Source organism: Uloborus diversus, unplaced genomic scaffold (genome assembly GCF_026930045.1).
Source record: "Uloborus diversus isolate 005 unplaced genomic scaffold, Udiv.v.3.1 scaffold_15, whole genome shotgun sequence".
Lineage (NCBI taxonomy): Eukaryota > Metazoa > Arthropoda > Arachnida > Araneae > Uloboridae > Uloborus > Uloborus diversus.
The window spans coordinates 2,002,151-2,017,876 of NW_026558209.1; the positions used below are offsets into that span (position 1 = coordinate 2,002,151).

The 15,726-nt window shown below is 29.3% G+C and overlaps 1 protein-coding gene across 1 annotated transcript in view; it reads right to left on the reverse strand.

Moving 5' to 3' along the window:
• Positions 1-2,053: 2,053 nt before the first annotated feature.
• Positions 2,054-15,726, reverse strand: part of LOC129233029 (F-box only protein 11-like) — a 95,708-nt gene continuing 82,035 nt past the window's right edge. The window contains exons 18-20 of the mRNA XM_054867113.1: positions 14,982-15,090; positions 9,724-9,822; positions 2,054-2,318 (exon numbers count right to left, since the gene is read on the reverse strand). Of these exons, the coding sequence (XP_054723088.1) occupies positions 2,189-2,318; positions 9,724-9,822; positions 14,982-15,090 (338 nt within the window). The 3' untranslated portion in view covers positions 2,054-2,188. The remainder of the gene's footprint in view (positions 2,319-9,723; positions 9,823-14,981; positions 15,091-15,726) is intronic.

The window sequence follows — 15,726 nt, forward strand, 5'->3', positions numbered from 1 at the left end:
TGTAAAAGCTATGTTTAAGTTTTTTCCTGGGAAAACAAATCTGTGCCATCCTCTCTTGAGTGAATCTCTATGCACGATATTTGACGATATTGAACAATATTAAGGTTTGCATAATTCTCAACCATTAGTTTCAAAATTTGTGAAATGATCTATGTAACGCAAAAACCTGTATAAAGCGAAAGCTCTGTTCCCAAGGTGTGCATTATAACGGTCTTCTACTGTATACCAATTGTCAATCTTGAATGCCTCCAAAAGAGAAAAGTTGCGAAAAATGAGACACTCACCGTCGGACTCGGCTTCCTTGATTTCTGTAAAAGCTATGTTTAAGTTTTTTCCTGGGAAAACAAATCTGTGCCATCCCCTCTTGAGTGAATCTCTATGCACGATATTTGACGATATTGAACAATATTAAGGTTTGCATAATTCTCAACCATTAGTTTCAAAATTTGTGAAATGATCTATATAACGCAAAAGCTCTGGTCCCAAGGTGTGCATTATAACGGTCTTCTACTGTATACCAATTGTCAATCTTGAATGCCTCCAAAAGAGAAAAGTTGCGAAAAATGAGACACTCACCGTCGGACTCGGCTTCCTTGATTTCTGTAAAAGCTATGTTTAAGTTTTTTCCTGGGAAAACAAATCTGTGCCATCCCCTCTTGAGTGAATCTCTATGCACGATATTTGACGATATTGAACAATATTAAGGTTTGCATAATTCTCAACCATTAGTTTCAAAATTTGTGAAATGATCTATATAACGCAAAAGCTCTGGTCCCAAGGTGTGCATTATAACGGTCTTCTACTGTATACCAATTGTCAATCTTGAATGCCTCCAAAAGAGAAAAGTTGCGAAAAATGAGACACTCACCGTCGGACTCTGCTTCCTTGATTTCTGTAAAAGCTATGTTTAAGTTTTTTCCTGGGAAAACAAATCTGTGCCATCCCCTCTTGAGTGAATCTCTATGCACGATATTTGACGATATTGAACAATATTAAGGTTTGCATAATTCTCAACCATTAGTTTCAAAATTTGTGAAATAGTCTATATAACGCAAAAACCTGTAAAACGCGAAAGCTCTGGTCCCAAGGTGTGCGTTATAAGGGTCTTCTACTGTATTAGACATTAGGATGAGATTGAATGTCGATCAACAACATTCGTCAATATTACACCAAGGTTGTTTTTCCGAGATTCGAGGAAAAATGTGAGAGCTCGTCAAAGTTTTTTTTTTTGCCGATTTAGGAGAAAGGATTTAATATACTGTGCAGGGAGCAGCAACTTAATACAAGGCTGTAAAAAAACCTGTATAACGCAAAAGCTCTCGTCCCAAGGTGTGCGTTATAACCCTTTCCTACTGTATGCACACGAATGAATATCAGAGTCATCAGTCGTTGGAAAATCACGGAATGGAAAGGGAAATGAGGACACGGGGGGCTTCACTGGGAAAATTTGTTAATTACATTTTTTTTTCTTAAATACAATTTGTCTCGACATGATTGATATGTGGGTATGAACAATGCCGGTGATAAAAAGAGGTGCATGTATAAAAGTGTTCTCTTGGCGCACTGACTAGATGTCTTGACTACTGGAAGTTTTTCCATCTTTCCATCTCAATTCAAAGCTTTTAAATTGAAAATTAGTACTAAAGTACTTAGTATTTAAGTTTTTATATATATTATATATAATTATTTTTATATATATTATTTATTATTTTTATTATATATTATTATATATTATTTTTATATATATTATATATTAGTATTTATTAGTACTTAGTATTTAAGTTTTTTCCTGGGAAAACAAATCTGTGCCATCCCCTCGAGTGAATCTCTATGCACGATATTTGACGATATTGAACAATATTAAGGTTTGCATAATTCTCAAACAGTTTCAAAATTTGTGAAATAGTCTATATAACGCAAAAGCTCTGATCCCAAGGTGTGTGTTATAACGGTCTTCTACTGTATGCACACGAATGAATATCAGAGTCGTCAGTCGTTGGAAAATCCCGGAATGGAAAGGGAAATGAGGACACGGGGGGCTTCACTGGGAAAATTTGTTAATTACATTTTTTTTTTCTTAAATACAATTTGTATCGACATGATTGATATGTGAGTATGTACAATGCTGGTGATAAAAAGAGGTGCGTGTATAAAAGTGTTCTCTGGGCGCACTGACTAGATGTCCTGACTAGTTGACCATGAGCGTGTGGGATTCCATGGGGGCCGCAGAGTCGTACAGGGTGTCCGTGTCCTGGGTGGGCTCCCCCTGGAGTTGGCACTGGTTGCTCAGGGTGCCTGCGCCACAGTCGCAGAAGAACCTGAAACACAGAGTGTCCTTTCATGTTGATATAAACAATAAATATATTATTAATAAATATATTTTTCTTATAATTATTTTTCATTAATAAATAATATAAATATATTATTTAATTATACAAAATAATAATAATATCTATTAAATAATATTATTAAAATTATTAATTTTTAATAAAATAATTTTAATATTATTTAATAGATATTAATTAATAAACATATATAATTTAATCATAAAAAATAATAATAATATCTATTAAATAATATTATTAAAATTATTAATTTTTAATAATATTATTTAATAGATATTATTATTTTTTATAATTAATTATTAATATTTAATGGATATTAATTAATAAACATATATTATTAATAAATATATATTTTTAATTATAATATAATTATTTTTTTATTAATAAATAATAAATATATTATTTAATTATAAAAAATAATAATAATATGTATTAAATAATATTATTAAAATTATTAATTTTTAATAAAATAATTTTAATAATATTATTTAATAGATATTATCATTATTTTTTATAATTAAATAATAATAATATCTATTAAATATTAATAATTAATTATTAATAAATATATATTTTTTACTTATAATATAATTATTTTTTATTAATAAATAATAAATATAAATATATTATTTAATTATAAAAAATAATAATAATATGTATTTAATAAATAATATAAATATATTATTTAATTATACAAAATAATAATAATATCTATTAAATAATATTATTAAAATTATTAATTTTTAATAAAATAATTTTAATAATATTATTTAATAGATGTTAATATTTTTTATAATTAAATAATAATAATATTTATTAAATGTTAATAATTAATTATTAATATTTAATAGATATTAATTAATAAACATATATTATTAATAAATACATTTTTTTTAATTATAATGTAATTATTTTTTGTTAATAAATAATAAATATAAATATATTATTTAATTATAAAAAATAATAATAATATCTATTAAATAATATAATTAAAATTATTAATTTTTAATAAAATAATTTTAATATTATTTAATAGATATTAATTAATAAACATATATTATTTAATTATAAAAAATAATAATAATAATATCTATTAAATAATATTATTAAAATTATTAATTTTTAATAATATTATTTAATAGATATTATTTTTTATAATAAATTATTAATATTTAATGGATATTAATTAATAAACATATATTATTAATAAATATATATTTTTTAATTATAATATAATTATTTTTTTATTAATAAATAATAAATATATTATTTAATTATAAAAATAATAATAATATGTATTAAATAATATTATTAAAATTATTAATTTTTAATAAAATAATTTTAATATTATTATTTATTAGATATTATCATTATTTTTTATAATTAAATAATAATAATATCTATTAAATATTAATAATTAATTATTAATAAATATATATTTTTTACTTATAATATAATTATTTTTTATTAATAAATAATAAATATAAATATATTGTTTAATTATAAAAAATAGTAATAATATGCATTTAATAATATTATTAAAATTATTAATTTTTAATAAAATAATTTTAATAATATTATTTAATAGATATTATTTTTATTTTTTATAATTAAATAATAATATCTATTAAATATTAATAATTATTTATTAATATTTAATAGATATTAATTAATAAACATATATTATAAATTAATATCTATTATAATAGATATAAAATTAAAGTATTTCGTTATTTAAAACTAGTGGTACCTGCACGGCATTGCTCGTAGTAGAAAACGAAAAGGTCTTTTGGTTCGCCTGTATCCTTATATATTATTTCTGTAGCCTGTTTTTGGTTTCTACGCCAAATTTCCCTCAATTCTTGATCGATTTCTTTGATTTACGGCTTATTTTATAGCTTATGGTGCTGGCTACTGACGAAAAATAGACCCAAGGTCTGAAAATTGTTTCTTTTAGCCGAAAAACCTGTTTTAAAGAACCAGAATGAGGTTTTCGGTCAAACTTATAAATTTAATTTGCGCTATGACCGACAGAGCTGAGTAGCTTGATCGGCAGAGCGTTCTCTTCGTAACCAGGAGAATCCGTTTTCGGGCCCACGTCCGGACAATCTGCAGCAAAAAATTACATGAACCCTTAATTAAGTGAATAACAACTATGGAGGAATAGAATAAGTAAGAAGGAAACGATCCTTGCTGACATGAAAACTTGAAGTGACTTTGTGCTAAATTACTTCGGAATTGTACGTTTTTCTTTTTAAGCTTTGGCTCTGGTAAGAAAATTAAAGCATAATGTAAGCGAAAATATAAGTAACAGGTTTAAGATTTCAGACTACAATATAGAATTATTTTTTGTTCAGAAAAAAATAATAAATCGTATATTGAAATATATATTCTTCTAATGAGTTACTCTTTGTACAAATAAAAAATTACCACCTCAATTTGAATGGTAAAATATATAGTTTTTCTTCTTTTTGCAAAAAAAAAAAAAAAAAGCTTTTCACAGTTTTACTACGTTCGAAAAGCTACGCTTAAAATAGAGCATAGTTCAATTTATTTTGTATTTTAACCGTGCTGTTAAATGATGAACAAGTGCTGCCATCTAAGTTATAACGGTTCAAGCAGCCTGCGGTAACGAATTGTAAAAATTTTCAAAAATAAAAACATTTCTCTTCAATATCTTATCTTATATATTATTCCCTTCTCATTTTAAAACTTATCAGACTGGCTAATGACGAAAAATAGACTTACGGTCGAAAAATCAAGTTTTCGAAAACGCACCTTGCTGTTTGAAATTCTTAATGCGGCCTGTAGTTCTTATGCATTTTTTTTTTTTTTTTGCAAAGTTCTAATGCAGTTTTCCAATTTTTTACGTCGCTTTCGGCAAAAAAAAAGCCTGTGTGTGTGTGTACGTTCATATTTTAATAAAGCTTAAAAGCACTGGAATTAGTTGTTTGGTTAAATTGATAAGTTTTTTTCGGTAGAGCGTTCGGGTATAAACTATCTGAACTTCGGGCAAGCTTGGGCTGTCCGACATAATATCAAATGTATATTAGTATTACGCAATACATGTACTCATAACATACACACGTGATAAAATAAATGCAGTGGGAATGCTACTTGGTGTTTCGACTCCTTTATGCAGGCTACAGTTATCATTCGGATAAGTTGACTGTTAATCGAAGGGTGTTCTTCCTTTTTTTTAAGCTTTGACTACATCCAGATCACTCAGCATAATGCAAGCATAAAAAAGTATTAGATTTAACTATAGGAAATCTTTTTTGTGCAGAAAAACATTTTCATTGTATGCTGAAATGTAGATGATTCTAATAGCAGTGTTCGACCTTTTGTACAAATGAAAAAATACTACGCCAAATTAAAACTACGAGTTTCACCCAGTAAACCTTTAATTTTTTATTCGCGCAAATACGATATAAAGCATTAAAATTATTATCAACTTCATTAGCAAGAAATCATTTTCTACTCCTCTGCTTTCTGCTGAAAAAAAAAAATACATTTTGTCTACGTTCGAAAAATTATACTTAAAAAACGGACTCAGTTCAACTGGTTTTGGTTTTGAATTTTAAGTGTTCGATTAAAAGAGAAACATGTGCGGGCATTTAAGCCGTAACGGTTAAAGCAATCTTCTATGTGAAATAGTTCAATATTCAAAGATAAAAACACGTATTTTCAATCTAAATTATTACTTCTCTAGAATGCTTATTTCAATCGCTACGTGAGATCTTCGTCATTCTTTTATCAAATTCCATGCTTTACGAATAATTTTAAAAAGCATGATCTTATTATTATTTTTTTTTTTTTGGAAAAAAGCATTTTGCTGTTTTTTACTACGCATTCCTTCAATGAATAGTTTTCGAAAAGGAAGGCGCAATGGCTAGGTTTGTTGGGGTGTCGGGCTGTTAATCAGAATGGCGCCAATTCGAATCCGTGCCAAAAAATATCTCTTTAATGTTTTTTTTTTTCCTGTCAGATGCTCACATGGGCAGGACTGAATTTGCCACAACCTGTTTTTTCACATGCACAAATATTGCTTTTTCACGAGTCAATACTCAGCCACACTTTTAATGACATTTATGTTTGCATTGAAAATATGTACGGCCAAAAGGTGAGCGATGATAAAATTATCACAGCGTTGTATTTAACGAGGTTTTGTTACTGATGCCTTTAAATTACATGCCTTCTCTTCTGCGCCTACTTTTTTTCGGTTCTTCTTCATAATGTTCTTCCTTTGAAATTTTTAAAAAGCGAAATGCCTTATGAAACAATTCGAAGCATAGTGCGGAATTCCGCACGGGTCGACTAGTATTTACAAATAATGTTTGGTGAATTTCTCGCAAATCGGCTTGCCCACGTTACGGCTCCACGTTGTGATAACTTTGTAATTTACTCATCCATCTTATGATAATTTTGCTCGAGAATATGATCTTTAAAAATTGGAATAGAAAAAGAACAAAATCGAATTTTCAAAAAATCGCTTCAAGGTGAACACCACCATGCCGTAAATTAACTTTGTGCCAAATTTCATGAAAATCGGCCAAACGGTCTAGGCGCTATGCGCGTCACAGAGATCCAGACAGAGAGATTTTCAGCTTTATTATTAGTAAAGATTACGGATTCAGTATCTTAATTAACTGTAGCCAACAGGTCAAGAGCTAAAACCTAATTTAAATAGGATGATGTCAATGGACCCATCCGTTTGTCGGCTGTACACGTCATTGCAATGACAACCGTTGGCTTTCAGCTACATGTTTTGCTTTTCCACTATGTGTTCAGTTGCTGTATCTTGCAAGAAGCAAGCTGTGTTTTATGTTGAATAAAAGCTTTTTACAGAAAGGTTCTACACTCTGCTGATTTAAAACAGATAAGTTACTTTGATTTTACAATAAAATAAAGTCACTTATTACTTTTGAATTCGAGCAACAATTTTAATTCCGCGATACTTTTCCATCAGGGTTACGTCACTCGGTTAGGCGACTCGTTTAGCCTCAACGACAATAGAAAAGCTGTTTAAAGCAATTGGCAAAAAATAAATTAAAACCCTCTAAAAATAGAAAATGCACCAAGTGACATATCTTTAACAATAAAGTATCTAAAAAACAAACTGATCATTGCAGAACAGAATAGACTAGAGCACATGGTTACTCAAGACAATCAATGGAAATCACAAAGACATCTCCAGCCAACACCTGATTGGTTCACTGAAATCATCCTATGCAAATGCGTTTCTCACTCTCCGCCAATCAGATGTTAGCTAAGGTTAAGACCTCTTTTAACGCTGAATAATTGATGCCTAAATAATTTTAAATTATTCAATTTTTTTATACATCTACCTTTTTTTAAATAAATAATTGACTAATAAATTATAAATTAAACACATTATGAAAGAATATTCTGCACAAGAAAGGCCTCAAGAAACTAAAGTGTTATTGATATATTTTTATAATTAATAAAAATAAAATACTTTTCACAAATTAATCATTTCGATCTAGTTTCTGTGACCACGTGGAATGTGTAACCCCATTTCAGATAAATATTCAATGTAATTTCTAAAGCTGAAAAGACATTTTCTTCATTATAAATATCAGTCTGTCCTTTTTATAAGCAAATAACTAAACTTATTAGCTTCTAAGTGCCCTGTAAAAAGTGTACACATTTCAATGAATTTAATGAATAAAAATGTCATCTAAAAATAATCAAAAAATGTCATCTAAAAATAATCAAAAAGTAAACAAACAAAATGTGGATTTTTTTTTAAAAATATCGTAACAAATTGAGAATGACACTCGGGAAATAAAATTCAAGGCAAAAAGGGGAAAATATAAAAAGCTTAATAAATCATTTTGGATTTGGGTCCGACATTTTCTTTGACATGTGCATCATCGTACGGCAGCCTTTTTAGCCTACTTTCCCAGTAAAAGTCAGAAAAAGAAGAAAAAAAACATGAAAGAAGGCTTAATGCATCTTAAAAATATTGCAAAAAACAAAAACAAAAAAAAAAAAAGTCAAAAATAAATAAAATAATTAAATATCGAAAAATTAAAAATTGGAAAAAATGGTATTGAGACGGGGGAAAAATGTCTGTCTGTCCCCCCTAATAACTTTTGAATGAATAGTCCGATTCGAACAAACTTTTTTTTGTTCGAAAGATCTCAACAAGGACACCTCATTCCCATATTTCACTTTTTGATTTGAACTATTTTTTGTTCAATTTTGAACAGTTCAAAAAAATAAATTAGCGCCTACGGGGAAATTCGAGGCAATTCCGAACTGTGAGGCGAATTTGCTTCAAACAAACTTTGTAGGAAAAAGATTTTGATGAAAAACTTGTATATAAAACATCTTTTTGATTTGAACAATTTTCCGTTCAATTTTGGACAGTTCAAATCCCTAAATATTAGTGACTACGAGGAAACTGAAAGTCAATGTAGATTCCGTACTTGAAGGCGGATTTACTTCAAACAAATTTTGTTGGAAATAGCTGTTGACGCCAAACTCCAGACTTCGACTCCGAGAATTGAGGGGCACCTGACTCTGACTCCGACTCCTGGGCCCGACAATTCATCGGACTCCGACTCCCCGACTTCGACTCTGACTTCGTGGCTTTGGCAAAAATTTGTACACGGAGGACAAATGACTGACTCCGATTCTTAAATATTCGACTCCGACTCCTTTATCTGAAAATGAGATTGACTCCGACTACTCTTCTATGGTTTTAACTGTGAAATAATTATTGTTGATATGACTTGTTTTAATTTTCACGCTAGAGTTTTAATTTAGGTATTCAGTTTTCGGCGAATAAACTCGAAGTCATTTATGTTTCTACATAAAGATATGCGGAGACGATTTTTTTTTTGACAATGAAAATTATTTCTTTAAGTTGACATTTTATTGTTTTTATTTTTTTTGGTAAGTGCATTAATTCATTTAAAAAATTGTTTTTGGCAACAGGGGAAAAAGAAACGATTTTTTTTTTTTGATATGATGTATTTATTTTAATGAGCTTATTAATTTTAATTATTATTTTTTCATTTTGAAAGCTGTTAAAGATTTTTTTAATGGAAAAAAGTGTATTAGCTGCTTTGTTTAAAAGTTGCTGCTTTTTTTTTTTATTTATTTTTTAAAAATATTTTTACGCATCTAATTTTTTTAGGTGAGTGAGGAATATTTTATTCCTAGAAATCAGCTTAAAGTATTTTAAAAATTTGTTTGAAAAAATTTGCGATTTTAGCTATTTTTGAGAATATTGATCAGGTACTAGAAAGTAGTATGGGTATACGGGAAAGTAGGCTAGTCTTGTTCGTTCCTCAGACGAAGAACGATCGTCTCGAAAGCGAAAAGAGAGAGGGGGGGGGGGGCTTACCTATCGTGTCTGATAAATTCCACATCATGTCCAGCATGGCAAGTCTTTATACAATTTACACAAATGGCGTTTCTGTCGGTTGTGTTGCACGTCCGACACCTGGGAACAGAGAAAGAAACGTTCACTCTCGAAACAGAGAAACGACAACAGCGAGTGCTCTTTGCACATCCGCCAACATGCCAACTTGAAAAACAGGGTTGGGTTTTGGTTTGTTCACGTGGAATAAATATATTAATTAGTCAAAAAAAAAAAAAAATAATTTTGACATTTTGTTCTATTTTTGATATTTTCTCACAAAATATAGTTTCTCAAATAATAGTTTTGAACTCTTTCAGACCCAAGAGTTTTAAACAAGATGGTAAAAACCTTGCCAATCCTGCTTTCATTTGCACACATGCATAAAAATAGGGAAATTTGGTTATTATTAAAAATATAATAATAATAATGATAAAATAAATTTATAAGAAAAAAACTGATGCATACAAATTGATATTGTAATCAATTATTCAACTTCTATGTAACTAGATTAAATCAGCTGCACAAATAAGTTGAATGTTCTTGTTGAATAAATGTTCAATATAAAGCATTACTTTGATACATTTTATTCTGTTTTTAATGTTTTTCACAAAATACAATTTTTCTAAAAATATAGTTTTGGACACTTTCGACAGTTTTGGACACAAGGGTTTTGGACAGGACGGTAAAAACCAGGGTTTTTACCGTAGTGTACAAAACCTTGCCAACCGTGTTAAAAAATCTTACAATGTATTTGGTGGCTATATTTCTATACGTTTTTGACCATAATAAAGCAAAGCATTAAGATTTAAAGTATTATAATATTTTCAAATCCTTACTTTTACTTGATCTGCACTTTTATAAGCAAATAAATAAATAAATAAATTTAAACTAAGTAAATAAACTTTCATTTCTTTGAACTTAAACTTTAAAAAAGTTGCTGACTTCACAGCTTTCGAAAATTGTCTATCAAAAACTTGTTCAAAACAACATTTTTTTAAAAAAGTTCTTACAGATTAAAATATTCTGCATGCTGTTATTTGATTAAGACATGCACAGTTCTCGCACAAATCGTACAAATCTGCCAGAAGATTGTACAATCGTACAAAGTGTCCGAAAATCTTACAATGTATGGCTAAATCGTACAAGCTGGCAGCTATGTCTTTGGGTCATAAATTTCCAGAAATTTTAAAGCCATGGAAAAGAAATGTGGAAAAATTAATATTTTACGAATTAAAATGCAGATGAATAGTTATATTTTCTCACAGTGCTAAGCATTAAAAAATATTTGCTGTTTACTGCAGAATTTTGATTATCTGATTTATGTAAAACTTGACAGGATCGCAAACTTTTAAAATGTGTTAATTAAAAACACAATGCAATATTTTTCAAAGATGAAAATAAAGATACAAAAAGTAATGTCTTATAGTTAAAACACTAAAACAGGAAAAATAACGTCAATTGAATCGTTTACAATGTTAAGTTCAATATTGAAAGATGCATTTAAAAAATTGCAAGTTTCTAGAAAATATCTTTATTTTCAAATTGAAAATTCATCATTTGGGCGATTCTCGAAAAAATGCGTAACGCCAAGTTTTTAATTTTTTCCAGCTAACGAAAATCTTCAAAAAATACTGCTGTTCGGGAACAATACATGCCTTAAGGGGTTAAGTACCTCAAAAATGATGAAAGGATCAAAAAAATTTTTACTGCTTATTTCAAAACTAAAAACTAATCTGAACACAGGGGAAAAAGTTTCATTGCTTTAGTTCAAATATTTAAATAGTCATGAGTGGTTTTAGGCCACTATGTGACGCTATGTGTTCTTATGCAAAACAAAAACTTTAAATTGCTTTTTCTCGATGATGGTTTTTTTTTGTGTTTTCATGTCATTAGAATCCCTAAGGATTCTTTTTCTATTAAAGATACAGCTTTAAAGTAATACTTTTTGCAATTGGGATAACAGATTTGACAAAACTGTGCATTGGATAAGCATTTTATGAATGACTCAAATGTTTAGAGCATGTTAAACCTTTAAAAACAAAATATAGAAAAAAAAACTGATTTTTACATAATTAATCACAGAAAATTTTCTAATAAACTCATAAGCAAATGAATGCACAGATTTTTAGAGATGATTATAGTGATCGTTTAGCGAAAAAATTTTTTTTAAATTAGGGCAAAAATAAAAGTCTTAGGGATTTCCAAAAAATGAAATTTTCCTCAATTTTTCGAATTTTTAAAAAAAAGTAGGCAATATTTTTAAATTTTGAAAATAAATGATTGATTACGAAATAAGCATGCATGTTATGGTTTCAAAGAAATATAAAATTTACTTAAATTTAAAAAAAAATGTTCAAAAGGTCTTGTAACCCCTTGATATACTATCAAAGCATAACAGTTAATCCCATATTTAATTAATAATTACTTCAATAAAATAAAAAAACTTAGTGTCACACACTGGACATTTTTTCGAGAATCGCCCATTTTATTAAATTTATTTTGTTCAACATGAACTTGATTATCGGCTCCGTAAACAGAAACCTCGGCTAATTTAGATTCTGCTGCATATTATTTTTACTTCTTAGAAATGTGTGCCAAACTTTTACTATTAGAAACATTTTCTGTTTTCTGACTGCCAGTGATTCTTTGAAAACACTAAACATTATCTAAACTGGTAAAATTATAATTCAGCCATTCATTTTGAGCAAGGTGTTATAAATTGGAAAATCAAATTTTTGTCAGTTTTTTTTTCTTCTTTTTTCGTAAGTTGTGGGATTTTTAAACAGGAGCCTTTTTTTCATTTCCTATAAATAGTTTGCAGCATGCATGTACGTAAATGTGTACACACACATACACCAACATTACCACCAACAATGTGCCAACATTACAAGGAATATATATATATATATATATATATATATATATATATATATATATATATATATATATATATATATATATATATTTAACTTGAACATTTCCGCTAATTTATTGTCACAATTCTCTCCTGTGCAGGGTTGCTAACCTTGGAGGGACAAGTTGAGGAGCATCTGTGCTGATTTTGAGAAGCAATTAAAAACTTTGAAGAGCAGTTTTGATATTTTGTATAAAAATCAATAAAAATAACTAAAACCACTTATCTAGAATTGTTTTAGAGCTTTAATAATCATTTTAAGCAATAGCATAAAAGTAACTATTTTTGAATTAATAAAACAGCTTTAAACACTATTCCAATCTTTGAGTATAAGCATCTTTAATTTCCTATCTTTCCATGTTTGTTATGATAAAATGGCAAATTTTAAGCTTGAAAGCACTGGATATCCAAATTTCCCCCCTATTTCTAAGTTTTGTCACCTGACTGAAGTCTTTACTTTCTAAAGCCTGATAAAGATAAACTCTGCTAAGTTTAATAATGCTAATTTTTTTTACGGGTGGTTGAAACGAACTTGGAAGCAATTGCAGGGTTGCCAACCTTAGAGAAACAAATTGAGGAGCATCTGTGGTGATTTTTGAGGAGCAATTGAAAATTTTGCGGAGCAGTTCGGTATTTTGTATAAAAATCAATAAAAATAACTAAAACCACTTGTCTAAACTGTTTCACAGCTTTAATAAATCATTTTAAGCACGAGTAAAAAAATAATTAGTTTTAAATTAATAAAACAGCTTTAAACACTATTTCAATCTTTGAGTACAAGCATCTTTCATTTCCCATATTTACATGTTTGCATGATAAAATAGCAAAATTTCAGCTAGAAAACTTTGGAGCAAAATAACTTCTTTGCGGAGCCGCGGAGTTTCGCTATTTTTGCGGAGTAACTCCGCAAAATTCGGAGCAGTTGGCAACCCTGCAATTGAATGAAACTTTTTGAGTGGGTGTGGTAAAATCAAGAACACGCAAATCCACTACTATAGAACATAAGATATAAGGAGAGCTGAAAATATTGATGAATTGAAAATGAGTGATGTCCCAGCAGTGAAATCAAATTACAAAAGAAGGTGGACGGCTGTGACAGAAGCAGGGGTAGAAGTGATCGACTTGTCGCATATAGGACATTTTCCACAAGAAATATAGGACAAATATAGGACACATTATATGAATAGTTTCGCAATGATAAAAGAAATTATATATATATATATATATATATATATATATATATATATATATATATATATATATATATATATATATATACATACATATATATGTTATTTAGTTATTCTTATCAATGATTTTGTTTAAAAAAAAAACCCTCAAATAAAATTATAACTTATGCCGGAAACAACTTTCCTGTAATTGAAAGAATAATTTTTGAAAAAACAGTGTACTTTATAGGCAAAAAAAAAAAAAAAGTGAACAAAGTGAAATCTATTGATAGATAATGCAGCAACTCACAAGTTTTGCAGGGACAGAAGTGACACAAATATAGTTTATATTAATAAATAAAAACCGTCTTTGTGTTGAGAACTAACGGGAAATAACCAATGCTTTGTAGTACAAATATACAGATATTTTGTGCTATAAAATTTCACAAAAAGAAAAGATTACAAAAAGAATATTAGAACATTTTGATCAGAAAATGCACTGAACACAAAAATATACCAGCGAAAACGAAAACCACGCTGGAAAACAAAACAAATGGCTGTTGCCAAACACAAAATTCTAATACTGACTTCAGGATTCGTTCTCGAAACTCCACCCACTACAGTGACATCATATTGCTGTAGCCAATGAGAGAAAGTTGCAAATTGTTGCAAGATTTAGTCAGTTGCGTTTTTTAACTTGAAATTCGTTTGCACACGTACTTTCGACGAAAAATCCGAAGTCAGATAGTTTATTTACTGTTGTTTTAAAGAAATAAATTGGATAAAAAAACAGGGATATAGGAAATATAGGACGATTTTGATGCTTTTTTTGAAAATATAGAATATATAGGACCACTTCGACCCCTGCAGAAGCGAATGCAACGGGATTCCAAAACTCAGATTTGATTTTAAGATCATTCAATTTTCTGGAATTAATAGCTTTTACACGCAGGAATTCCTAATGCTCTTTCTCAGCTAAGGTTACTTTCTTACTGCCCAAGTCATTTTTCCGTGACTTTTCCAGCTCTGAAATTTGTTTATTTTTTTCCCCCATGACTTTCCAGGATTTCGATGACCTGTACACGAACCCTGTAATATGAACAAAGCTAAAATTAAAACACTCTAAAATAGTCACAATAGTCTTGGATATTACTCACCTGTAGAAGTCGTGCATTGGAAAACTTGTATAACTAGAAATTTTGTACAGGCATTGGCCGCTGTTCACGGCCTTTTCCACCGCGTTGTGGTTCTCGAAGATTCTGTTGCCTGCAAAGGAACAAAAGAGTCCTGTCATCTCGAAAAATACCGACTCTTTTTCACTTTCTCTTACGACAAGCCGATGTGTGCATCGCATGACTTCCTTTGACTCCAATTTAATGATAATATCGCCTCGGAGAGAGCAAAGAAACACTTTAAATGTTTTCTCCCCGAGTCTGTCGCGAACCGAAGCAAAGAAAGCGTTTTATGCAGATAAGTTTTCCCAATATTGGCAGTTTTGATGTGATTCGACGGTTAACTCTCTAAATATGGCCAAATTGAAACTAAATTAAAAAAAAAAAAAACGCCAAGTTTGTCGCCAAGCTGGCGACCAAAAGCTTGGCGGTTTATTGCAAAGTGTTTGCCAAATTATAACAGCACTTGAGTTTGCATTGAAATTAGCACTGATTTTACCCCAGAAAGGTGCATAAGACCCCCTTAGGAACATCTGAATGCAACCAAAAGGGGAGGTGCACAACGAGACCCCAATAGGAAGTCTACGTACCAAATTTAAACTTTCTAGGACATTCCTTTCTTGAGTTATGTGACACACATACGCACATACATACGTACATCACGAGAAAACTCGTTGTAATTAACTCGGGGGTCGTCGAAATGGATATTTCGGGTGTCTATAGGTTCCTA